This window comes from Urocitellus parryii, chromosome 9 (genome assembly GCF_045843805.1).
Source record: "Urocitellus parryii isolate mUroPar1 chromosome 9, mUroPar1.hap1, whole genome shotgun sequence".
Taxonomy (NCBI): domain Eukaryota; kingdom Metazoa; phylum Chordata; class Mammalia; order Rodentia; family Sciuridae; genus Urocitellus; species Urocitellus parryii.
The window spans coordinates 68946621-68974323 of NC_135539.1; the positions used below are offsets into that span (position 1 = coordinate 68946621).

Sequence of the window (27703 nt, forward strand, 5' to 3'; positions counted from 1 at the left end):
AAAACCAGAGAATTGAAATGTTGCAATCTATTTACGTACAATGAATTAAAATGCATTCTGTTGTCATGTACAACTAAGTAGAACAAATAAAAAATAATAAAAATACATAAAGGGCTGGGGATCTGGTTTATTGGTTCAATGCCCCTGGTACCAAAAAAAAATAAAAAGACATTTTAACATGAATTTGAATCTTGGAAAACTTGTCTACCACCAAAAGTTTGACAGCTTTCCAATTCTTTTCTAAAGAGACTTTATTTACAAGACTTTTCTGATGAAATTACTGTGATACTAAATGTAATTTTAAAATATGTATATATTTAGATGATATGCGTTGGCTCAGTGAACTAGTACTCTAAGTGGCCAGTTTATAGTGTTAAAAATCATGCTTAGATGTTGAAGAACCACTCAAGGTATAAGGTATCCCGAAGGATTTCAACTTAATAGAACATGACATGTTTATTAATCCTGTCTCGAATTCTACTTTGCGACTAACGCAAAGTTTGTCAAGTTTGGGGATAGTATCAAAATAAAATAATTAGTTACTAAAAGGATTTTAAAATACACCTCCATTTTTAACCTACATATTGGTGAAGTTATATTTTCTTCATATATTTTTATCCAAACAACACATTATAATAGGTTGAATACATAAATAGATAAAAGAATCCCGCTGTTTGTTAGAGTGCCTGCGATTCTTCTCTCACTAATTTTTTAAATACTTTTTTTTAGTTGTAGATGGACATAATAACTTTATTTATTTATTTAGTTATTTATTTATTTATGTGGTGCTGAGGATCAAACCCAATGCCTCATGCATGCCAGGCAAGTGCTCAACCACTTAGCTACAACCCTAGCCCATTAATTTTTATTTTGAATTTTTTCTTTAAACATTAGGAGACTTTCCCCTGTTTTTAAGTAATGTTTTTCAGATTTCCCAGTTTTAATTTCTAATATGGTAAATGCTAATAGATGTTACCCACATAAGTTTTTTCCATTCCTTGAGAATTTTTTTCAAAAATTTAGTAATTATAACATTTATTTTGGCTGTCTTAAGAGATTGTTCCCTTTTTGTTTCTTCTACAAAATATAGCAGAAACCACTTTTTTGGAGGGTGATGTACTAGGGAGTTGAACCTGAGGCCTTTACCACTGAGCTATATCCCCAGTCCTTTTTCTTTTTTTGAGACAAATAAGTTGCTGAAGTTCTTGCTAAATTGCTGAGACTGACCTCAAACTTAAGATCCTCTTTCCTCAGCCCTAAATTCCTGGAATTTCAGGTGTTTATCACTATACCTGACTAGAAACCACTTTTTTTTTTTTTTTTTTTTTTTATTAGTTGTTGATGGGCCTTGATTTATTTGTATGTGATGCTGAGAATTTGAACCCAGTGCATCACACATGCTAGGCAAGCATTCTGCCACTGAGCCACAAACCCCAGCTGACTAGAAACCACTTTTAAGCAATGAGTTATGTTTCTGAGTTTTAGAAACGACTGAATCTGTCCCCTGCTAAATTGGTATATTCATTTGCTATAAAAGAGGATGAGAGAGATACCTTGGTGCTCCTGCTGACTTCCACCACATATTTGAGCACTAGTCGAAAAATTGCAAGTGAAGAAGGACCTTATTATTAGTGTATATTAGTAACATTATTATTAAGAATCTCGGGTCATACTAATGTATCTTCTAGTGCCCACTTTGGTCTTGAAAGTTATTGCCAGCATTGACCACATATTAAATTCTGAGTTAGTTCTTGAAAAACAGATGAAAAATAGGAGGCCGCCATCTTTCTTTCTTTTTTAATATTCATTTTTAGTTGTAGGTGGGCACAATACCTTTATTTTATTTTTATGTGGTGCTGAGGATAGAACCCAGTGCCTCTCACATGCTTGACGAGCATTCTACCACTGAGCCATAACTCCAGGCCTAGGCCACCATCTTTCTTTTGGACCCCAGTAACTTCCTCATTAGGAATTTCTTGCATATATGTTGGCAGAGGCCCAAATGGCTTTAAGAGGGAAAAGTACTTGGAAACTAGATAGTACAATTCTTCAACTTAAATAATTATGTAGCTACAAATAAGCTTAAATCAGGTAGTTAACAATAAAAATTTATGAAATAAAAAATATATTTTTCTTGTTTTTTTGGTAAATATTCTTGATACTTTCTGGTTCTACCAGAAAATTCTTTATCTTTTCTTCCTTCCTTCCCTTCCTTCTCTTCCTTCCTTCTCTTCCTTCCTTCCTTCCTTCCTTCCTTCCTTCCTTCCTTCCTTCCATCCATCCATCCATCCATCCATCCATCCATCCATCCATCCAGTGGAACCTAGGGCCTCACACATAACTGGGCAAGCACTCTACTATTGAGTTATACCACTAACCCCTGATACTAATATTGATTTTCTTGTTTTTAAAAAGATTGATTGTACTTTTCATATCATTATTTGCCAAACACCTCTCTTTGAGCTACTCCCTTGAAGTTTTGTTCTCAATACTAAGTTGCTTTTAAAAAAAGTAGGAAGCATATTTTTTAGTATGTAAGATTTATTTATTACTAAGCTCGTAAGCTTAGTAATCTTTTCATTTGGGATATTTTTATAATGGTAATGTCTTAAAACCACTTTAAAATATTTAGAAACAAGTGAAAATATAGTAGCCAGAATTTCTATTTTCAGTAGCTACATTTAAGGTAGGTTTGGTGTTTTTATTTATTTATTTTTTTATTTTATTTTATTTTATTTTTTGTTGTTGTTTGTTTGTTTTAAGAAGAAAAGTTTGCTCTTTTTCCTGTAGGCAGCAATGGATTTTTGCATGAATATGAATACAAAAGCAAACAGAAAGAAGTTGGTACGGGCACTCTTCATAGTTCCTAGACAAAGGTAGGTGCTAATAAAAGTTATTTATTAGTGTTTTTACTATGCAGTGGTGACTGTTAGATCAAAGTTCCTATTTGTCTCTTAAAACTATCACTTCTCTTTTGATTTTATTTGTTCAGTAGGCCTCAGTTTTTGTCATATGTTCTAGAATTTTTTCTCATTAGTTTGTTTTTGTTGTAATGGTAATATTTCTTTTAATATTTACCTGTTATTTTAAGAGGAAATGCTTAAGAATAAAAATAACTTTATATACAGTAATTGCTAGAAGCAATTGATTTACACTTTTGCTTCTGAGGAGAAAAAAATAATAAAGATTTAAATTTTTGGAAGGTTTATATTTTGTATAAATATTATAGTAATTCAGTGTATCTAGTTCTTATAATTAGATTTATGTTAAAATTTTGAAGTTGTTTGGGCTATTATGATAGTTTTTTTTTTTTTAAGAGAATTTTTTTTTTTAATATTTATTTTTTAGTTTTCAGAGGACACAACATCTTTGTATGTGGTGCTGAGGATCGAACCCGGGCCGCACGCATGCCAGGCGAGCGCGCTACTGCTTGAGCCACATCCCCAGCCCGATAGTTTATTTTTTAATGATTTTTTAAAAAAAATAAATGACAGTGGAATGCATTACAATTTTTATTACACATATACAACACAGTTTTTCATATCTCTGGTTGTATATAAAGTATGTTGACACCAATTCAGATAACTTGTCCAGAGGTTGGACAAGTTGGATTGTCCAATTGGATTTAATTGGAAGTTACATTAGTGATTATGGCTAGTAGTTCAAGACAAATTTGGTTGCATATGCTTTTAAAGGATTCTACTGCTCTGTTTTACACTAAAATCTCCACTTCACCTGACTGTTTCTGGACCATTCACAGATTATTTGCCTTAGGAATCTGGAGAAGATTCATTCAGTTTATTTTACCAATGAATGAAGAATTTTTTTTATAACGGAATGATAACATATAACATAACTAAAATAGATTATTTTCCCAAAAGATGAGGATTTTGAAGTTGCTTCAGCAAAAATTTAATTTGGTCTAGCCATTAGTGGAGGCCAGTGATTTCTTAGTAATGATAACGTTTCTGAGTGAAACCAAATATCCACTTGTGTTTTTATTGCCTGTCAGCAACATTAATATGAGCTTTTGGTTTTTCATTTTAATGGGTCAAGGGAGAAGGCATGTTAATATAGTGAGCAGATAATTAGGAATTATGTAATTAAGATGATCATATTGATGACTTTATGTGATTTATTGTCACATGACGTATAATTATATGCTTTATTGAATCTAAGAAACCATCAATTTTGAAGTACATCTTTATCTTATATATGATTAAAAGAGAAAAAATATCGTCAATTAATTTTAAGACTTTGTGAAGTAAGTTCCACTTTGATGTATGTGAAAAGTGGGGAGGAAATGTACATCTCAAATTGATGAAAAGTCACATTTTCCCTTCAGAATCTTGAACCAGTTTTTCAAAAAAAAACAAAAAACTTTTTTTGTTTTTGTTTTTACCATACAGGATAGACTGTTCACTTTCATATTTTTCTTTCCAGCTAGTTTTTATTTGAATGAAGATATAATGTTGCAACAACTATCTAGGTTTACAAAGTATAACTATGTATTACAATAGAATATCAAATTTAAAAAAAATAAAAGCCTTGATTAATTAAAAGAAACAAGGGCTGGGTATGTAGCTCAGTTGGTAGACTGCTTGCCTCACATGCACAAAGCCTTGAGTTCAATCCCCAGTACCACAAAAAAGAAAGAAATGATACAGTAATATTTTATTAACTTACCTTTAAAAGATTATCATCTTTCCTTGCAAATCCATTCCACTCACACCTCTAAAAAAGTCCTCAGACTGTTGGGTAAAATTATTTGGCCTTATTCCAGTATTTTCTTTTATAACTGAATTTATCTGCTTTTTTCAGGGGTAGAAAGATTACAAATTATTAGTAGTTCGAATTTGCTAGGGACAAACTAGAAAATAGTAGGAAGTGACAATTTATGGTTTGAGAGGAGAGAAGAAAGTATAAAACATCCCAAGTATTTAAAATATATAGCATTCTAAAGCCTTACAAAATAGACCCCTGTAGTCTTGTATACCTAAAGGAAATAAATATAATGATTTCAGTTTTTATAATCAGCCTGATGATCTGGAAAGATGAAATTATGTTCTGAAGTCTGTTCATTCATTAAATAATTCATTATGGATCTATTGTATACTGTGATTGGTGCTGGAGATGCAGTATAGTAATGAATAAGATCAGTTCAGCTCTTGTATTCATATAACTTAAAGTTTGGAGAGGGCAGATGCATAATTCTAAGTGCATTTATCAAGAAGAAATACAACATTCTTTGAAATATGGAGTGAGTAGAACTTAGTCATTAGTCTGAAAGTCAGAAAAGGCTTGGGAACAAGGAACCTTTAGTTTAAATCCTGAGATTCAGAATGGGTGAGGAAAAGAAACATAAAAGGAATATTTCTGATAGATGGCAGTATGTGAGAGAGACAGAGACAGGAAAAATCATGGCATCAAACTGTTGCAAAAAAATCCCCACAAGGGGATTTACCACCCATTCAAACTAGGATTGACTAATCAGGTTGCAGCTCTATAGTCCGATAATTGTACCTCTGAACATTCCTGCATTAACTTAGGAGCTTTTAGGGAATGCCTCACATCCAAGCCATAACAATGCTTTTTTCTTTTTTTTTTTCCTTAAATCTCAGACTATAAAAACTGTTAGCTTTTTAGGAGAGAAGTCTATGACTTTTAATTTTGTACATCTTCAACACCAAGATGTACTTTTAAGTATGGTAAATGCTTTAAAATATTTGGCAAATTAATGTTGGTTATATGGAGTTTCAAAAAATAATGGGGCTGAGGTTGTAGCTCAGTGGTAGAGCACTTGCCTAGCATGTGTGAGGCACTGGGTTTAATTCTTAGCACCACATATAAATAAATAAAAGTCCAAATAAGAAATAGACAACTGGGGCTGGGGATGTGGCTCAAGCGGTAGTGCGCTCGCCTGGCATGCGTGCGGCCCGGGTTCCATCCTCAGCACCACATACAAGCAAAGATGTTTTGTCCGCTGAAAACTAAAAAATAAATATTAAAAAAATTTACTTTCTCTCTCTCTCTCTCTCTCTCTAAAAAATAAATAAATAAATTTTAAAAAAGAAATAGACAACTAAGAAATATATTAACATATATTTAAAAAAATAAATAATACTTTCAAATAGTTCAAAACCTAAAAGTATACAACATATTTGATGAAAAAAATCCTTTTGATTCTCATTTCCCATCCATCCAATTTCTTCTTACAGTAGGAAACCAGGATCTTGATTCTGACATATCCTCCAAAAGTTTATTTTTTGTAAACAAGAAAATACAATTATAGATTCTTGTTTCCTATTTGTTACACAAATGGCAACTTGTTATTTACATCTTTTCATTTTAATACATTAAAGTTTCCCTTGTTCCTTTTAAAGCTGCAGTGTTTCCTTTTTCTGAATGTACTATGAAAAACATTTCAGATTTTGCAGTCTTTTGCCATTATAAACAGTGCCATATTTAAACTTCCTTTTTTCCCCAATTCCAGTGAAAATTTACTCTTATGAAATGGGACAGTGCTAAGAAATGCCTCCCTCCCATCTGTGTACAATTTATAACACCCACTTAAGATCAGTGTCTTGCTATTTTTCTTGCTGAGTATGTGCAGTTTCACTAGTTTTCTACAATTAGTCAGTATCCGATAAGTGTAGTAGTTGACTAGTTCAAAAGTACAAGCCTTCTCAGAAAGTGGTGAATGACAAGAATGACATGTTGTCACAGATAATGGAGGCTTTGTTTCATCTTTAAAAGAGGCATTGAGGTGGATTCTGCTTCCCATGATCTAGTCAAAATCTTATTGACAAAGCTCTCTCAAATGTGTTGTAATCATCTGGGGCCTCACTCTTTCTTCATAAAGCTGGAAGTGGCTGTCTTGATGTCAGCTGAAAATTCCAAAGTCTGTGTGTTCTTTAGGTTCATATCTCTGGTTGACTTTAGGTTTGTGGTCTTCTCTAGGTCAGTGGTTGAATCGTGGTCCCTGGCCACTTCTACATCTGTGGTTAACTCATCAGTTCTAGTAGGTCTGTGATTGGTCCCGGGAGCAGTGTGGAGAAAGCCACAGCTAGGGCACACAAGACAGGGAGGATCAGACCTTGTGGAGCATGATGCTAGTACCACAGGGAGGGCAGGAGGCTGGTGAGTGGAGCAGGCAGGAAGGTAGACCCTCTTTATCCTTTTGATTATATTAGCTAGTGATTTCTCTATTTTTTTTCTTACCCAAACCCCCAGCTTTTAATTTTATTGTTTATTCTTTTATTGTTTTTTTCCCTCATTTCTAGCTTTGACCTTATTAATTATATCTTTTTTTAAAAATTTTTTTAATATTTATTTTTTAGTTATTGGTGGACACAACATCTTTGTTTATATGTGGTGCTGAGGATCAAACCCGGGCCGCATGCATGCCAGGCGAGCACACTACCGCTTGAGCCACATCCCCAGCCCTTAATTATATCTTTTTGTATCTTTTCATTTATTTTATTCCTTTCCTGGAATTTCATGTATGACTTGTTCATTGAGAGTGGTTTTAGTTGTGTCTTGTAGTTCTTATGTGTGATGATTTCTTATATTTTCTAGAAATTCTGCAGTCTCAGTTTTTATTTTCTAAGTGACTTTTGGAGTTATTAGAAGTTTGAAACTTTTAAGATAATAGGACTGTTTTCTTTTGTGATATTGTTAAAAATTCATAATTTCATTTTAAGAAATTTAAGAACTTAAAAATAATGAGGAGGAATGAAAAATAAGAAAGTCAATAGTTTGCTGTTTGCCTGCTTGTAATGCTGAAAATCAAATCACTCAAAGTTGACAAATCAAATAATACAAAGATAAGCACATTTAAGGTAAAAAAGAAGAACATTAAGGAAGATAACATTAATATCAGATGGGATATCAAGATTTTAAGTTTTTAGAATTTTTGCAATTTCCTTTGTGGTCTTTTCTGTAGCCAATTTTCATGAAGGGGCTTTTTTTCTGTTTGGTTGTAAAGATTGAACCCAGGGATGCGTTACCACTAAGCTACATCCCCAGCCCTCATTTTTTATTTTGAGACAGGGTCTCACTAAGTTGGCCAGGCTCACCTCAAACTTCTGATCCTTCTGCCTCAGCCTTCCAAGTTGCTGGGATTACAGGTGTGCACCACTGCGCCCAGTACCATGGGTAATTTTTTTTTGGTGGGGTTACCTGGGATTGAACTCAGGGGCACTTGACCTCTAGCCACATCCCCAGCCCTATTTTGTATTTTATTTAGAGATAGGGATTCACTGAATTGCTTAGTGCCTCCCTGAGGCTGGGTATGAATTCACAATCCTTCTGCCTCAGCCTCTCTGGCTGCTGGGATTACAGGTTTATGCCATCACGCCTGGCTTCACAGACATTTGAAAAATGCATGTTTTTGTTTTTCTAATGCAGAGTTAAAGATGTTTATCAGGCTTACATTATTAAATAACATTTTTTGCTTTTGCAGTGCTTAGAATTGAACACAGAGCCTCACTTGTACTAGGCAAGCTATTAAGATCTTTTATTTTTTTTTAAAGTGTTTTTTGTCTACTTGCTCATAGTTTCTGGGCTGAGAGAATTAATGAATACCACTGCTGGTATGTTTCATTTCTACTAGTAACTACTATGATTTCAGCTTTCAGAATGATCATGGTATTTAATATGTAGATGAAACTCTGCATTATGAATTGCACCTTTATCATTATAGTGTCTTTTTGGTCTTTTTAATGCTTTTTAACCTTATCTAGTCTTGTGATTGTGACTTCTGCTTTTTTTTTTTTTTCCTATTTTTGTCTGGTATACCTTTGCTCGCTCTTTTATATTTAGTCATTCACAATCAATTCAATTTTGTTGAGTCTCTTATGTGTGTTATTGAATTTTACTTTAAGATTCATTTTCAAAATGTTTCTTTTAATAATTAAGCTAGGCTATTTTTTGCAGTGCTGAGATTCAAACCCAAGGCCTTGTGTATGGTAGATAAGCATTCTACTACTGAGGTACATCCTAGCCCCTGTGTTTTTCAATTTAGTGTGTGTGTGTGTGTTGTGATTTTAAGAAGGTTTGCATTTTATCTTAGTACTTACTTTTGTGATTGTAACTTTACTTAGTGATCATTTTTTAGGCAGTTACCATGAGCAGTGATAAAAATTAGCTTGTGTTCTGTTCTTCTCACTCCTTTTCCTCACCCATCTGATATTAATGTTATCTTCCTTAATATTCTTCTTTTTTACTCTTAAATGTGCTTATTTTTGTATTATTTGATTCATCAACTTTGAGTGATTTAATTTTAAGCATTAGAAGTAGGCAAACAGCAAACTATGACTTTCTTACTTTTCATTCTTCCTCATTATTTTATTTCTATGTTGATAACATATCCTAATATGAAATAAAATATTTATATTCAGATTAGTCATGCTAACAACCCTTGTATTTATTTATTTATTTTTAATTTATTTTTATTATTATTTTTTAAAATTATACATGGCCACAATATCTTTATTTTGTTTGTTTATTTTTATGTGGTGCTGAGGATTGAACCCAGGGTCCCACACGTGATAGGGTGATAGGGGAATGTTCTACCACTGAGCCACAACCCCACCCCCTACCCCTTGTATTTATTTTTATCTCATTCTTTGTTTTTGTTTTGCTTGGTGCTGTGGATTGACTCAGGGCCTGAAGCAACCTTAGCACATACTCTACCACTGAGCTATCCCGCTGTCCCTGTCTTTAACTTAGTTTTACAGCTTAAAATACTCAACACTCCCTGCCAGTCCTCTTGTTATGGTTTACCCAGGTATTTATTGGTTTTGCTGAAGTTTATCTTCTAATAGTTTTTTCAAGAAGTGTTCTTGGGAAAAAAATATCGCTTGACTTCTTGTTTTTTAAATGATATTTCCATGGCTTTTTTACTTAAGTAACATCTTGGCTGATTATAGGATCTATAGCTCAGATCATTTTTATATTAAATACTCTGTAGGAATTATCTGATATTAATTTGTCATTTGGTATTACTGTGAGGACTTCTGAAGCAAATTATTTTTTGGTTTTTAGTTTCTTTCCTCCATAAAATTGACTTGATCATTGTTCATTTATATGATTGCCCAAATAATTTTTTCTTTACTAAATCCAGTAACTTTCTTAGAGTACATTTGTCTTGGCATTGATGATTTTAGGTCATTCTCTGTGCCCTTTCAGTTTTCATATTGAAAATTTTAGGGACTTTTTTATGATTTTTATTCTTAAATGTCTTTAAATACTTCTGTTATCTAGTTTTGGTTTCCTCCTTCTTTTTTTTTGAATCACATCTAATTAGTTAGATTTTCCTGGCTTGTATTATTAGCAGGTTTCTAAGGGTAAATTTTGACCATTGCTTCTGGTATTTGTTGCTTTGGAGGTTATTTCTCTATTCATTTTTTTCTTCCCCTTCACAACTATCTTTTTTATCCTTTTTTTATTTTTTCATTTTTTCTTGGTACATTATAGTTGTACATATTGATGGGATTTGTTGTTACAATTTGTACATGTACACAATATAACAATATAATTTGGCCATTATCACTCCCCAGCATTTCTCCTCTGGCCCTGGGCCTCCCGTAGTCCCTTTCCTCTACTGATCTCTCTTTGATTTTTCAGAGATCTATCATCAGCATTGTTTTTCCTTTTTCCTCTATAGCTTCCACATATGAGAGAAAACATATGACCCTTAACCTTCTGAGTTTAACTAGTTTTGCTTAACATGATGGTCTTTGGTTCTATCCATTTTCCTGCAAATGCCATAATTTTGTTATTTTATGTTAGAATATAACTCTACTGTGTATATATACACCATATTTTCTGTATCCATTTATCCATGTGTAGATAACAAGGCTGGTTCCATAGTTTGGTTATTGTGAATTGTGCAGCTATATACATGGGTTTGCATGTATCACTGAAGTAAGATGACTTTAATTCTTTAGGGTAAATACTGAGAAGTGTGGTGTAGCTTCTAAGTATGGTGGTTCTAGGCCTAGTCTTTTGAGGAGCCTCCATACTAATTTCCATAGCAGTTGTACTAATTTAGAGTCCCACAACAGTGTAAAAAGTGTTCCTTTTTTCTCTGCATTCTCTTCAGCATTTTTTGTTATTTGTATTCTTGATGAGTGTCATTCTGACTAGTGAGAGATGAAATCTCAGTGTAGGTTTTTTTTGTTACCGAGGATTGAACTCAGGGGCACTTGACCGCCAAGCCACATCCCCAGCTCCATTTTGTATTTTGATTAGAGACAGGGTCTTACAGAGTTGTTTAGTGCCTCACTGATGTTGAGGCTGGCTTTTTTTTTTTTAATATTTATTTATTTATGTATCTTTTAGTTTTTTTTTGTTGTTGTTGTTTTTGTTTTTTTAAGGTAGATACATTAGTTTGTTTTTATGTGGTCCCGAGGATTGAACCCAGTGCCTCATGCCTGCTAGGCGAGCACTCTACCACTGAGCCACAACCCCAGCCCTTTGGTGTAGTTTGATTGGCATTTCCCTAACTGCTAATAATGTTGAACATTTTTTCATGTATTTGTTGGTTGTTTGTATTTCTGCTTTGAGAAGAAAATTAAATAACCCATTTATTAACTGGGTTATTTAATTTTTTGGTGTTTTGAGATCTTTATGTAGTCTAGAACAGTAGCTAGCAAAGATTTTCTCCCATTCTGTGGATTCTTCACATTTCTGTTTCCTTTGCTATATGGAAGCTTTTTAATTTGATGCTATCCCATTTATTAACTCTTAGTAATATTTCCTGAGCTTTAGGGGTCCTATTGAGAAAATCATTGCCTGTGTCTAAAAGCTAGAGTGTTGACCCTACATTTTCTTCTAAGAATTACATAGTTTCTGGTCTAATTCATAGATCTACCATCTGTTTTGAGTTATTTTTTTTGTGCAGTGTAAGAGAATAAGGGTCTAGTTTCATTTTTCTACTTATGGATAACCAGTTTGCCCAGCATGATTTGTTTAAAAGGTTATCTTTTCTCCAATGTATGTTTTTGGCACCTTTGGTCAAGGATCACATGACCCTCTCTGTGTGGGTTTGTCTCTGTGTCTTCTATTCTGTACCACTGGTATGTGTGTTTCTTTTTGTGCCAGTACCATGCAATTTTTGTTACTGTACCTTTGTGGTATAATTTGAAGTCAGGTATTGTGAGCTTCCAGCATTGTTTCTTTGGCTTAAAATTTCTTTGGCTGTTCTGGGTCGTTTATTTTCAAATGAATTTTAGGACTATTTTTTCTACTTCTGTGAAGAATGTCATTGGTATTTTGATGGGATTACACTGAAGGTATATATTGCTTTTGGTAGTATTGTCATTTTAATAATATTAATTCTGCCTATCCGTGAACATGGGAGTTCTTTCCATCTTCTGAGGTTTTCTTCTGTGTTCTATTGTAGAGATCTGTTACCTCCTTGGTTAGATTTAGTCCTAGGGTTTTGTTTTTTTTTTTTTTTTTCCCTTTGAGGCAATCGTGAATGAAATTGTTTAATTGATTTCTTTCTCAGATTCATTGTTGGTATATAGGAAAGCAATTGATTTTTATATGTTGATTTTGTAACCTGCTACTTTTCCAAATTTGTTTATTGTAAGTCTTTTGGTGGAGTTTTTTTGACTTTTAGGTATAGAATTATGTCATCTGCCAACTGTGATAGTTTGACTTCTTCTTTTCCTATTTTTATGACTTTTATTTCCTTCCCTTTCCTAATTGCTTTGGATAGAATTTCTAGCACTGTATTAAATAGGAGTGGTGAGAGTGAACATCCTTGTTTTTAGTCGACTTTTTCACTGCTGTGACTAAAAGATCTGACCAGAACAACTATAGTGGAGGAATAGTTTATTTGAGAGCTCTTGTTTTCAGAGGTCTTAGTCCATAGAAAGCTGGCTTTATTCCAGGGGGCTCAAGGTGAGGCTGAACATCATGGCTGGAGAGAGTGGTGGTGGAAGCAGCTCGTATCACAGTGACCAGGAAGCAGGGAGAGACATTCCACTCTTCAGATACAAATATATACACCAAAGCCAGGCCCTAATTCCCACCTCTTTCAGCCATACCCTACCACTTCAGTCACCACTCAGTTAATCCTTGTCAGGGGATGAAATCACTGATTGGGTTAAGACCCTCACAATCCAATCATTTCTTCTCAGAACCTTTTTACATTGTCTCACATGCATTTTGGGGGGATACCTCACATCCAAATCATAACACTTGCCTCAGATTTTAAAGGAAATGCTTTCAGTATTTCCCTATTTACTATGAAGCTGGCTTTGGGCTTTTCATATATAGCCTTCATGATGTTGAGGCAAATTCCTTAGTTTCTTTGGTGTTTGTGTCATGAATGGGTGCTAAATTTTGTTGAAGTCATTTTCTGCATCTATTGAGATTACTGAGTGATTTTTGTTCTTTATTCTGTTAATGTGATGAATTACGTTAACTGATTTGCATATATTAAACCATCCTTACATCTGTGGAATAGAAACAACTTGGTTGTTGTTTAAATCTTAATATGTTGCTGAACATGATTTGTTAATATTTTATTAAATATTTTAAAAACAGGAATGGGGAGCAGGGAGGAATAGACAAACTAGATAGAACAGAGAGGGTGGTAGGGGAATGGAGGGGGCATGGGGTTAGAAATGATGGTGGAATGTGATGGACATTATTATCCAAAGTACATGTATGAAGACACGAATTGTGAATATAATTTGTATACAACGAGAGATATGAAAAATTGTGCTCTATATGTGTAATAAGAAATATAATGCATTTCCTGTCATATATAAATAAAAATTTAATTAAAAAAACTTGAAACTAAATTAATCTGGAATATTGATCTCTAGTTTGATTTCCTGGATATATCCTTATCTGGTTTTGGTGTGATTGTGATGCTGGCCTCATAGAATGAATTTGGAAGTGTTTCATCCTTTTCAATTTCATTGAATAATTTGAGGAGTATTGGCAATAGTTCTTCTTTAAAAGTTTGGTATAATTCAGCTAAGAATCTGTCTTGTTGTTGTTGTTGGAAGGATTTTTGTTACTACTTGTATCTCATTACAAGTTTTGGTCCATTTATGTTTTCTGTGTCTTCTTGATTCAGTTTTTGCAGATCATACTTGTCTAGAAATGTATCATTTCTTCTAGGTTTTTCAATTTATTGGAGTATAAGCTTTCAAATTAGTTTCTAATGATGTGCTGGATTGCTGAAATGTCTAGGTCTTTTTTGTCTCTAATTTTATTAATTTGTTTTTTCCTCCTTTTTCTTTTAGTTAGTTTGACTGAGGGCTTATCAATCTTGTTTATATTTTCTAAGAGCCTTGAGATACATTATTAGATTGTTTACTTGGGCTCTTCTTCTTTTTTTTTTTTTTTTTTTTTACTATCTTTTATTTGGAGTTCTTTTCTCCCAATTTTTTTATACCTATATTTTACTTATTTATATGTGGTGCTGAGATTGAACTCAGTGCCTCACAAACCACAAATGCTAATCATTTGCTCTACCACTGAGCTACAACTGCAGCCCCTATTTGAGCTCTTTTGATTTTCTTATGTAGACACTTATAGCATGGTTGCCTCAAGATGGCTCTTGCCCCACCTCTCCACAACCAGTTGGGAGACATGGGACACTTTTTAAGCACCAGTGTACAGTGCAGCTTCTGGATCAGCTAAGGGCAGTTGCTCTTTTGATCTCAGGATTTTCCATATTAAATCTCTCTCTCTCTGTTCTTCCTCTGTGCCTAAATCAGTGCCACTACTGCTGTTGCCACAACTGGCTTGGCTGCATTGTAGTCTTTCTTCTTTGTTTAAATTTGGACTCAAATTTTTGAGTCTCTGAAACTTTCACTGTTCAATATTGAGTTTTAGTGAAATCCTTTTTTTTTTTTACCCACCTCACAGAGAAATAGTATTCCTGCTGCTTGAATCCTGAGTCACAGAGCAATTAGGAATGTAGCCTTCCTCTAGCCTGTCATCTTGAATTCTTCCTTATTCTTCATTCTTACTGCAGCTCTTCATTTGGCTTTTGTTTGATTTTTGTCTTGTCCTTCCTTAAACCCAAATTTAGTTGTGTGTAAGGGATATCCGTTTATCATTTAAGCTGTATAGTGGCATTGTTCAAGATCTACTGTGTTGGGGCTGGATTTTCATACACTTTCAACTTTTGACTTCTGCCATTAATTTACCTTGCTCCAAATCTGGACTGATTTGACAACTTCTGTTAAACTTAGGCAGCATTTGGGTTTATAGATTATATGCATCTGAGGCTGAAAATGAAGTTAGCAGAATTCTTCACCCTCACCGTTTTGCTTTTGTATAATGTCTAGATGGGATGGGGGAAGTAATTGTCTCAAACTGTCATGTCTATACTGGACCTTCAAATGCAGTTTTAAAGCTGGAAATTAACATTTCAAAATGTTTCTCTGTGTGTCTGTTTTTCAGTATTCATGTACTTGGGTAATTAGATCACTTTTTCTCCAGGCTTTTATCATTGTCTTGCCCATCCGCTTTAGGTGATTATCTTAGAAATGCAGTGATAAAATTATCTTAGAAATGCAGTGATAAATTATACTTATAATCCCAGTGACTTGGGAGACTGAGACAGTTGGATCACAAGCTTGAGGCCATATGGGCAACTTAGGGAGACCCCATCTCAAAGTAAAAAGATCTGGGGATGTATCTCAGCACACGGGGGTTCAATCCCCATTACTCCAACAAAAACAAAAATTGTTTACATACATTTTTTCTTTTTCTTTTTTTTTTAAATATTTATTTAGTTAGTTAGTTAGTTCTCGGCGTACACAACATCTTTGTTTGTATGTGGTGCTGAGGATCGAACCCGGGCCGCACGCATGCCAGGCGAGTGTGCTACCGCTTGAGCCACATCCTCAGCCCTTACATACAGTTTTTCAAAGTTCATCTTTTTTTTATACTAATATCACTCTAGTTTTCTTGCACCAAAACGAAACTTTTTTCAGTGAGAAACATCAATTTTCCTGAGGAAATAGATGAATTAGGAATAGGCTAAACTTTGCTGAGGTAACAAACCTATGAAATACTAACACTTCTAAGGAGTGACTCAAGAGTCCAGACTGCTGTCATCTCACTGCCATGGTTTACAGGGTCAAATGGGAAGAGTGTGTGTGAACTCAGACTAGACAATAAATGGTACTCTTGATCAGGATAGCATAAATATAGGGAAACATGGAAGGAACAATGGTTAGCACTATGGCCTTTGTAGGAGAAATGCTCATAGGAATTTTTTTTCAGTCATTACAGTTTTATTTCTGTAGTTGTTAACCTTGTGAAAATAACAAAAATGTTCTTTATGGTTTCGCTGGTAGGGAACAGTCTGTTGAAAGGTGTAATTTATTTGTAGCTTTGTTATTCTTTACTGACATTTTTATATTTATATGAATTCAGTCACTTGTATCAAAATCTGATTTGTATGAGTAGATTTCCAATTTTTAAAAATATTTATTTTTTAGTTGTAGTTGGACACAGTACCTTAATTTTATTTATTTTTATGTGCTTCTTAGGATCGAGCCCAGAACCTTGCGTATGCTAGGCGAGCGCTCTTATGCTGAGCCATAACCCCAAACCCCTAGATTTCCAATTTTTATGCTTTCCCTGTGTTACCAGTCTTTTCATTGTTTGAATAAAACTGTCTCAATCTCTTTAAAGTTCCTTTAGTTTGTGGTTCCTAGTTGACCTGTATGTTTTTATTAATCAGAATAGCCTTTCATTTTGAAGGTCTTCTTTTGTCCCTAACCGCTAGACATTTTTCTACCCTTTCTGAAAGATTAGTTCCTGAGGAAGATGGCCTGGTCCCTAGAGATACTGAAATAGATAGTAATCAAGTGCCACTAAACCTCTTGTCTGTTTCTCCTTTTCCCTGCTCCTGAATTCTTAAACCTTTCTCTATCCTTTGAATAAAAGAGATGGCTGATAGAGGAGTAATAAGAGGAGCAAAGAGGGCTGCACCTAGAGCCAGCGGACTAGAATGTTGTACTGGGTTAAGAGTTATTAGAGATAGCGAGTTACTCTTAGCCTTCTGGAGGTAGAATCAAATTTGACCTCTAGGAGGGAAAGGGAGCACACTGGGGATGTAGCTCAGTTGGTAAAGTGCATGCACATGGCCCTGGGTTCAATCCTCAGCACCACCATCAAAAAAAAAAAAAAAAAAGGAGGGAGGGAAAGGGGCAAAGATGTACTTTCTGTTGCCTTCTTTTAGCTTCTCTCCCTTAGGCTGATTAGCCACCCTTACCCATCTAGATACTTTGGGCCTCAAACACATGAACCTACCTCTTTCTGTGACATTTTGTTCTCCCATACTCCCTAAAGGACATGAATCCTGTTAAGTGTTTTTATTCTTTTCTTTGGCTAGGATTCCCTCCTTTTTCTGTCTATCCACAGATGACCAGAAAATACAGTATCAAAACCAGAATGGATTATTTAATAGTTATGAGAGACTCTATAGGTTGTATACAGATTGTGGTTTGAGATCTAGCTATTTTACTTAGTTTGTATAGTTTGGTTTAGGAAATATGAAACTAGATAACTCTTTTGAGGTTCTTTACTGTTCCTTTCTTCTTTAAAAAACATCTCTATTGAGATGTAATTCACCCATTTAAAGTATGCAGTTCAGTGTTCTAAATGTGCATAACCATCACCATTATCTAAATAGAAACATTTTTGTACCCCTGAGAGAAACATCATATCCTAGCAGGTAATTCCATTCTGTTTCTTGTCTGTCCCCCACCTCCATCCCCATCTCTGACTAGCCATGAATCAGCTTTATGTCTATAGTTTTGCCTATTCTGAACATTTCATATAAATGGGAATCATAAAATATGAGTCTTTTCGTGCCTAACTTTTTTCACTTATGACTAGTATTTCATTGTGTGGATATACCACTTTTTATGTATTCATTTATCAGTTGATAAATATTTGATTGTTTTTACTTTCTGCCTATTAGGAGTAATGATCTTGTAACTATTCACAAGCAAGTTTTTGTAGATTTCTGTTTTGGGTTCTTTGGGGAATATACCTAGGGGTGGAAGTGCTGCATCATATAGTAATTCTGTATTTAGTATTTTGAGTAACTGCCAAACTGGTTTTCACAGTGGTGGTATTATTTTATGTTCCCACCAGCAATAGCAATGTGTTTCTAATTTCTCTACATCCTTGTCCACACTTGTTAGTGTCCATTTTTTATTATAGCCATCCTACCTGGTGTGTTCAAAGTTGTGCTTTTGATGTTGTATTTCCCTAAAGGCTAGTGATGTTGTACTTTTTTCATATGCTTATCTTTGGGAAAATGTCAGTTCTAGTCTTTCCTCCTCATTTCTCTTCCTCCTTTAATTGTATTTATCTTTTTACTAATGACTTATTAATTTCTGTATATTCTGAGCACACATCCTTTATCGGATATATAATTTGGAAATATTTTTTCTCATCTTTGTCTTTTTACTTTCTTGGAGGTATAAGTTACAGCCCCAATTTTTAAAAAATTTGATGTAGTTCATCTTTGCAATTCTTAAATTTATGATCTGAAGCAGTGTTTTAACTTTCAGTGTATTCTTCTCCTTCATTAAATAAATAATGGTGAAAAAAATATCAAAAGGCTGTTACATATTTCTTAGGCTATTAATTTAAAGGAGTTCATAGAAATAAAATCTAGAAACCTCCTTAATTAGCTATTTGCATATCATTTTATAAGGAATTTGTAATAGCCAAATATGCAAATATAATTGAAATTTTACATAAAATGTTTACTTCTTGAGTACACATATCAGCTACCCAGATCAAGATACAGTACATTCCTAGTACCCCAAAGCCTTCTTACCCAAGCCAGTTTTTTTTTTTTTTTTTTTGGTACTGGGTTTTGAACTCAGGGGCACTTGACCACTGAGCCATATCCCCAGCCCTATTTTGTATTTTTTTTTATCTTTTTTTTTTTTTTTTTTAAGAGAGAGTGAGAGAGGAGAGAGAGAGTTTTTAATATTTATTTTTTAGTTCTCAGCAGACACAACATCTTTGTTGGTATGTGGTGCTGAGGATCGAACCCGGGTCGCACGCATGCCAGGAGAGCGTGCTACCGCTTGAGCCACATCCCCAGCCCTATTTTGTATTTTTATTAGAGATAGAGTCTCACTGAGTTGCTTAGTGCCTTGCTTTTGCTGAGGCTGACTTTAAACTCATGATCCTCCTGACTCAGCCTCCCAAGCCGCTGAGATTATAGGCATGCACCATCGTGCCTGGCCAGATTTTGATTTTATTTTAATTTTTATTTTTTTGGTGGTTCTGGGGATTAAACTCAGGGCCTTGTCCATGTGAGGCAAGCACTTTACCTACTGAGCTGTATCCCCAACCCCAGATTTTGATTTTTAAAGTCAACCAGAATCAGAGAAAGTTACATAGGAATCTCTTTTTTCCTTATTTTAAGTAGAGATACACTCCATTGTTTTTAGTGACTTGGAAATCGGTGGATTTAGCCAAGTGTTGGTGGTGATGTCCAGAATCTCCATAGATGAATATTAACAGAATACCCTTCAGATGTAAAATGCCACACTAGATTCTTGAACAGCTTTTTCTGATCCACCCTTTAGGAGAGTTTGCTAGCAGTTTTGTGAGTGTTGCAGTTGGATCTCCTCCATCCTGAAATCTGAAACTGAAAAAATGTTTTTTTTAAGTCTATTAATATGTTATACCTACCACTTGATGGCACTGTTACATTGGGATCAGCAGTATTGTGAAAAATCAACAATGGTATTTGGTTGTTGATTTCAGAGTCAATTAACTCCATCTTTTATTTTATCTTGTCTATTTAGAATCATCTATTTTGGTATTTCCTATGAAGAAAATTCTTCTTATTTTTTAATTCAGTTTTAACAATTTTTTTTTATGTTCATTTTTTCCTTGGGCATTTTTGAGCATAGAAATACAATTAATGGCTTTCAACAGTCAAATCCTTTAATTTTTAAAGATGAATAAGGCTAGATATTTCTTTTAGAAAGCCAATTGATTAGCAGATACAAACCTGTAAACACCCTCCCCTCAGTAACAAAAGTGTGTACGCGCACGTGCATGTTCATATTATTTTTGTTATTTGTGGTTAGTGAATGTTTACTAACTTGGTAATAATTAACTGCTGGTAGGCTACATAAAGGTGTTATTCAGAGACCTTGAAGATATAAATAAGATTTTATTGTTGTTTAAGGGAAAAAATTCTTAGTGGTTCACTGTTAACTCTTGGTAAAAATACTCACCACTCTTTTATAGAATCCAGTTTTCAAAAGAAAGATCCAACTTTATTTTCTATTTGCTTTTCAGAAAACTCAAGTGAAATCTATTTAGCTTGTTACTAGCATTGAGTAAGCATAACATGTATGTTTTATTTATAACACAAGGGAGTTTATTTTGTGAAGTAATGAGCGAGTAGTCACAGAACTCGAAGATTTGAATAGGGCAGGGTGAAATTTAGTATCAACTATCCATTTTATAGAGTATTCTGAAAAAATGAAGTATCTGACTTTGCTTCCACATGACTAATTCTGAAAGAAAAACTAGGATAACTAGCTATATGCAGGACTTTAAAGACGTAAGCTATTCTTGAGAATCCTTAATATATTTTTGGGGGCTGGGGATGTGGCTCAAGCGGTAGTGCACTTGCCTGGCATTCGTGCAGCCCAGGTTCGATCCTCAGCACCACATACAAAAACAAAGATGTTGTGTCTGCCAAAAACTAAAAAATAAATATTAAAAAGTTTCTCTCTCTCTCTCTCTCTCTCTCTCTCTCTCTCTAAAAAATAAAAAATATATATATTTTAATGTTTTTATTAGTGCATTATACATAACAGTAGGGTTATTTTCTTAAACATTTTAAAAATTCCTATTTAAGCTTAAAGCTCTTACCTGTGTCATTATAATTTGCTAACTGTGCTTGAACAGATAGCGCAAACTGTTTTCCTTGAAAATGGATAGTTATAACTGCCTTTCTTTGGGGCTAGGAAAAAGCTTGCAGTATATACTGGGCTAATTAGAAGGGGAAGTTTTTTAAAATGAAGCAAAAGTATAAGTAACAGATCAAGGAATAGAATAAGGAAATTACATAGTTTAATTTTTGTGTGTGTGTGTGGGTGTGTATGTGGATGTGAATGTGGTACTAGGATTGAACCCAGGAGCACTTAACCTCTGAACCACATCCCCATCTTTTTTTATTTTTTGAGACAGGGTCTCTCTAAGTTGCTTTGGGCCTTGCTAAATTGCTGAGGCTGGCTTTAAATTTGCAGTCCTCCTGCCTCAGCCTCTTGGGCCATTGGGATTACAGGCATGCGCCACCATGCCCGGAATTGTAAGGATTTTTGATGCCAAGTGTTATGATCTCAAACTTAGTTAAAAATTAAAAATAATACAGTGAAAAAAGACAACCAAATTGAAATTTTTGTTTTGGAAATTTAAGAGCTGATTCTTAGAAAAATCCAAATACAGAAGCATTTAGAAAATATATTATGAAGAAAAAGAACACTAAATTTAAAAAAATTTTTTTTTTAGTTACACATGGGCACAATATCTTTATTTTGTTTATTTATTTTTATGTAGTGCTGAGGATCGAACCCAGGGTCTCACACGTGCGAGGCAAGCACTCTACCACTGAGCCACAACCCCAGCACCCCCCCCAACTAAACTTTTTAAGAAATGAGCAGATGATATATGCTAACCATATTTAAAAGCACTTTAAAAATCTCAGTGAAACATAATTTTTTGAAAAAGATAATGAACTTCTAGAATTGACTCAAGACAAGAATACCCCCATAGATAAATGATTATCAAAGAAAATATAAAAAGTTGTCAGTTAATTTCATTTTAGACTCCATAGCTTTAGGTTTATTGAGTTCTTTAAGTCCCATGGAGCAAGAATTTTCTTTGTTACATTGTTAGTTCCAGAGCATAGAAAAGAACTCTTGACATATAATGTGTGAAGAAATAGACAAAATCTTAACAAAAAGGAGCAAAGAATTAAAAGTATTGACCAATCTCATTTTTGACTGTTGATAGAAAAATTATAAAACTCTAGCAACTCAAATTAATAGTATATTTTAAAATAAAAATCTGGTGTGATCAAAGATTTATTTTAGGAATGGAAAAATACTTTAACATGGGAAACAATATATGTTACACCAGTTGGGAAAATAAGAAGCTATATGAATATCCAATCAATTGTTTAAAAGGAACATTTGGTAAATTAGCTTTTGTTTGATAAAATACAAAATTATATAACATTCTTTTTTTCTCTTCATATTTTTTTATATATATTTATTTTAATTGTAAATGGACCTTTATTTATACGTGGTGCGGAGACTCAAACCTAGGACCTCCACATGCTAGGCAAGTGCTCTGCCACTGAGCCACAACCCCAGCCCCTCTCTTCATATATTTTATTGGTGCATAATAGTAATACATGATGATGGTATTTTTTGTTATATTTGTATATGCAAACAATATAACAATATATATATGTATATGTATATGTATATATATATATTTGGCCAACATCACTCCCAGCACCACTTCTCTCTCTCCCTCCCTGTCTCCCATCTCTGATTCCTTTCTTCTGCTTATCTTCTTTTTTTCATGAGATCCCTACCTTATCTTCTTTTCCTTTTTCTTCTCTAGCTTCCACATATAAAACATGTGTCCCTTGACCTTCTCAATTTGGCTTATTTCACTTAACATGATGCACTCTAGTTCCATACATTTTTCTGCAAAGGACATAATTTCATTTCTCTCTCTCTCTCTCTCTCTCTCTCTCTCTCTCTCTCTCTTCAAAATTCTTATTTTATTATTTTTTTCATTTTTCTTTATAACTGAGTAAAACTCCATTATGTATATTTACCACATTTTCTTTATCCATTTATCCATCAGTGGATACCCAGGCTGGTTCCATAGTTTGGCTACTATGAATTTTGCTGCTGTAAACATGGGTATGCATAGTATTATGACGAATTTTTTAGGATAAATTCCAAGGTGTCATATAGCTGTGTCATTTATTATTATTTTTTATAAAAATGAGATTGTACTTTACTATGGGGAAAATATCCTAGATTAAATACTACTAATAATATACTGAATAGTGAGAAATCAGAGACATTCCATTGTACAACAAATGTATGTATGGTGCCCCTACTTTGTTCCAGGCACTATTTTGAGTACTGATAAAACTGTCACCATGAAACTTACATTCTAGTGGGGAGGGGTGACAAGAGAAACATAACATTAACAAGTAAGTAAAGTAAACACTATATTATAAGGTGGCAAATTCTCTTTTTTAAAACAACAGTAGTATAGAGGAAAGGGATTGGGAATATAAAAGCGAGAGTAGATTTTCAGATTCATTTGCAGAGTGTTCAGAATGGTTCTCATTGAGGTGACTTGTGCTGGAAGGATACAGTATAGATGTTTGGGGAAAGCATATTTCAGCCAAAGGGAAAGACCAGGCTGAGGCTCTGAGTGAGAGGATTAGTGAGGGGCTTGTGTACAGTGAAAAGGGAGAGGAAAAAAACAGGTATCATATCAGCCCATCAGATCACAAAAGTACTATTTAAAGAAAATGTGGTAAATGTGATGGAATTGGAACCTGGCCCTTCTAATTCCTTAGCACTCTTTAGTGTCCGAGGACTTCATCTCTTGTGTCTTTACCTGTGGTTGTAGCAACAGGAAGTGGTAGAACTGAGGTGTAGGTTTAAAGCCCCATATTTGAATTTGTCAGTTGATTATGAATTAAAAAAGAATACTTTATTTGTTTTTACAATAGGTATGGAAAACAAATAACCTAGTATTTTAATGAAGATTTACAAATTTGAAATTAGTATAAATTTATTTGTTATGCAAGAAAATTGCATAATAGTCTTATTTTTTTTCTTTTTAACATTAGCAACATTAGGGAAATCATTACATATTTATCCAAATATCTTACAGTAATACTTTATTTTTGTAATAATGACCCATGCTATGTACATTTTTCCTGCAATATAAGCTTAACCTTTAATGGATAAAACTTAAATATTTTAAATAAACGTGTAAAGTTTAACAGTATATATTCTGATTTGAAAGATTTCGAATCTTTATATAATGGCTATAGTTTTTACTGTTTCTTTGAAGAGGAATAAGATTCATTAAAAAAAATTAAGGTACCACTATATAGCTACCATATTGACTTATCTGAGATCTATTCCCTAATTTTTGAAATGATTATAATATTCACCTCAGGGTACTTAATAGATTAACAAGTTGAATAGCACTTATAAGATGCCTGGGACTGGGCCTAGCATATTTGTAAGAACTAAAAAAAAATGATAATTTTTAAAGAAAATAAAACAGTCGAAGAGGAATACAAAGTTTTTGAGAATTTTAGGCATGAGTTTAATTAGTTCTCTTCTCTTAACCCCACCTTTCAAACATGTCTCCATTATTCCTTTACTGTGTCCCTTCTGTCTCAAGGTCAGTATGTTTATGCTGGAAGCTTTGCAGATATAATTCTAAGCCTTTCATGATATGTAATCTTCTGCTTTGTTAAACTTTTTTCATGCAGTATTGTATAGGGACATATTGGGGATAATTAAGACTTGCAGGATTATGTGTTTATGTTCTAATTGGCTTCAGGCTGTCATAGTTTTAGCTTGTGTGTCTACAATTTACAATTTTTAGCTTCCTTTCTCTCTGTTAGCTATCTTGCTGCTGTCAGTGTTGCCACTTTTGTTAGTTTGTCACTGTGTCTCATATTCAGCCTCTGATCTGTTGAGTGTTAAATTATTGAATAATCAAATTTTATAAAATAATATCTGGCAAGAAGGGAAAATTAAGGTTTAGCTTGTATGTTGATTCTGATTAGTAGGGGCTGCCTAGAGTATTGAGTTAAGCAGTATTCTGGAGCTGCATCCATGTTTGATGTAAGAGTGCTCTGATAACAGAAGAGGTGGCAACATGTGTGCCACATTTTGCCATTGATTGTCTGAAGTAAGATCCTGTATGAGAATCCACATGGGTTCTGTGATAAGTGAAATATATGTCAGTGTATGGACTTGGGGATAATTATTTTAACATCTTAGATACATTTTTGGTTCTTGGTTATTCTCTTACTTTAAACATTGAGACTTTCAAATAACTTACCCCAAGATAAATGAAGGAAATTATGGTTTGAAAGGGATCTGCCAATTTTAGTTACCATTGGGTTTGTTTGTTTCTCAGAATTTATGTGATTAAGCTATGTCAAAATTTAATAATTGTTTCTTAGTGTCTCATATTTTATCAAAATTATATATGTAATCAGTTTTCAAATGTGTGACAAATGCACTAAATGGAAATTGTCAGATTATTAATAGACTTTCAAAAGGCTTGTTGACTTTCCAGATACTTCATCATGGCAATAAATAGGCATGTATGAATGATTATTAGTTTTTATAAACATTTAATATGTGAATATATCTGAGAAAGTTGAAATTTTAAAATGAATTTTTCCAGTATGTCTTTCCTTTTACACATATCACATATAACTTTTACAGGTTGGATTTGCTACCATTTTATGCAAGATTGGTTGCTACATTGCATCCCTGCATGTCTGATGTAGCAGAGGATCTTTGTTCCATGCTGAGGGGGGATTTCAGATTTCATGTATGTATTTAAGTATTTATTTTGTAATATATATCTATATATATCCTTGTTAGTTGAGTGAGGATTTTTTAGTTTAAGACATAATTATTCTATTGGTAATCATATTTTTGAAATTCAATAGTGGTTCAGAATTTATAGGATTCTGAATTTTTGAATGCGAATTTATCCAGCAGTGCTCAAAATTGATAAGTGATATTTCAACTGGATGTACCACAAATTCTGTGATCTTAAATGCTGCTGTCACTCATGTTTTATTGATTCTTGCCTTAAGAATCTTTAGTGTGGCTAGTGGTGAGTTCTTTAAAGAGCCTCCTGGCAGATGTCAGGGGCCTATTACCAGACAGCAGATAACTTCCCTTCCTTTCCTTCCCAGGAGTCTGAAGAGACTACATGTTAGTGGTTCTCCCAAGCCCTCATTACCCAGCCATCTTGTGGAAGTGATAGAATTTAAAATATAGACTTGATGGGGTACTGCTAGAGGTGACTGAAAGTTGGCATTGATAGACTTTGGAAAGATATGAAATTTTAAGTGTTTGCATTAGCTGTTGGAAAAATTGTGTTTACAAAATTTAGCTTTATAGTTAAGTTGCAAATAAAAACAAAGTATTTGCTGTGCTCAGTACTCACTTTATTAGACTCGTTATGCACAAATCAGTAGTGTTGCTGACTCTCAGAGAAGAGTAGATAATTCCTGAGATCAGGAACCTCATGATACAGCTGGGGAAATAAGGCATAAATATTCACAGAAGCAAGAGGGAAATAAAAATGTCACTCTTAAATATAATAGATATAAGGATTGTATGCTTAATTAGCAAACAAATTATGAGAGAGTAAGTGCTTTGAGTTGAGAGGAAGGAGAAAGTCTCATGAGGGGCAGAGTGATCTGTAAATCCTTCTTGCTGCAAAAGTTAATTTGTTAGTATGAGCTTTGTGGTTAAGATTTTTCTGGATCAGTTTTTGCCAAAACATTTCAGATTTTCATAACTAGTATTAAGCAAGGTAAGGTTTATGTGTTTAGAGAAGTTTGGAAAAACTGAACACAATAAGTTAAATGGTTTTGTGTTATACTATTGTAAGAATTCTCAAAACTTTAATAAGACAATATGCTCTGCGACTCTCCCAGAGGGATGTGAGTATGTACTCCTGTAAAGAACACACTTTGATGGGACTGCAAATTGGTGCGGCCAATATGGAAAGCATTATGGAGATTCCTGGGAAAGTTGGGAATGGAACCACCATTTGACCCAGCTATTGCCCTTCTCGGACTATTCCCTGAAGACCTTAAAAGAGCGTATTACAGGGATACTGCCACATCGATGTTCATAGCAGCACAATTCACAATAGCTAGACTGTGGAACCAACCCCGATGCCCCTCAATAGATGAATGGATAAAAAAAATGTGACATTTATACACAATGGAGTACTACGCAGCACTAAGAAATGACAAAATCATGGAATTTGCAGGGAAATGGATGGCATTAGAGCAGATTATGCTAAGTGAAGCTAGCCAATCCCTAAAAAACAAATGCCAAATGTGTTCTTTGATATAATGAGAGCAACTAAGAATAGAGCAGGGAGGAAGAGCAGGAGGAAAAGATTAACATTAAACAGAGTCATGAGGTGGGAGGGAAAGGGAGAGAAAAGGGAAATTGCATGGAAATGGAAGGAGACCCTCATTGTTATACAAAATTACATATAACAGGTTGTGAGGGGAATGGGAAAAAATAAGGAGAGAAATGAATTACAGTAGATGGGTTAGAGAGAGAAGATGGGAGGGGAGGGGAGGGGGGATAGTAGAGGATAGGAAAGGTAGCAGAATACAACAGTTACTATTATGGCATTATGTAAAAATGTGGATGTGTAACCGATGTGATTCTGCAATCTTTGTAATGTTTTGAATAACCAATAAAAAAAATTATCCCCTAAAAAAAAAAAAAAGAACACACTTGGATAAATGCTGCTAGTTCAGGAACAGATTCATCAGAAGTCTTATTATTCTTGTTAGTCCCATTGTACAGACAGGGAAATGTTT

General features: G+C 34.0%; 1 protein-coding gene across 2 annotated transcripts in view; it reads left to right on the plus strand.

Moving 5' to 3' along the window:
• Upf2 (UPF2 regulator of nonsense mediated mRNA decay) overlaps window positions 1-27703 on the plus strand; it is a 115247-nt gene that overhangs the window by 33739 nt on the left and 53805 nt on the right. For both annotated transcript variants that reach the window (XM_026408550.2, XM_077802257.1), the window contains exons 8-9: window positions 2791-2876; window positions 25563-25671. In XM_026408550.2, the coding sequence (XP_026264335.1) occupies window positions 2791-2876; window positions 25563-25671 (195 nt within the window). The remainder of the gene's footprint in view (window positions 1-2790; window positions 2877-25562; window positions 25672-27703) is intronic.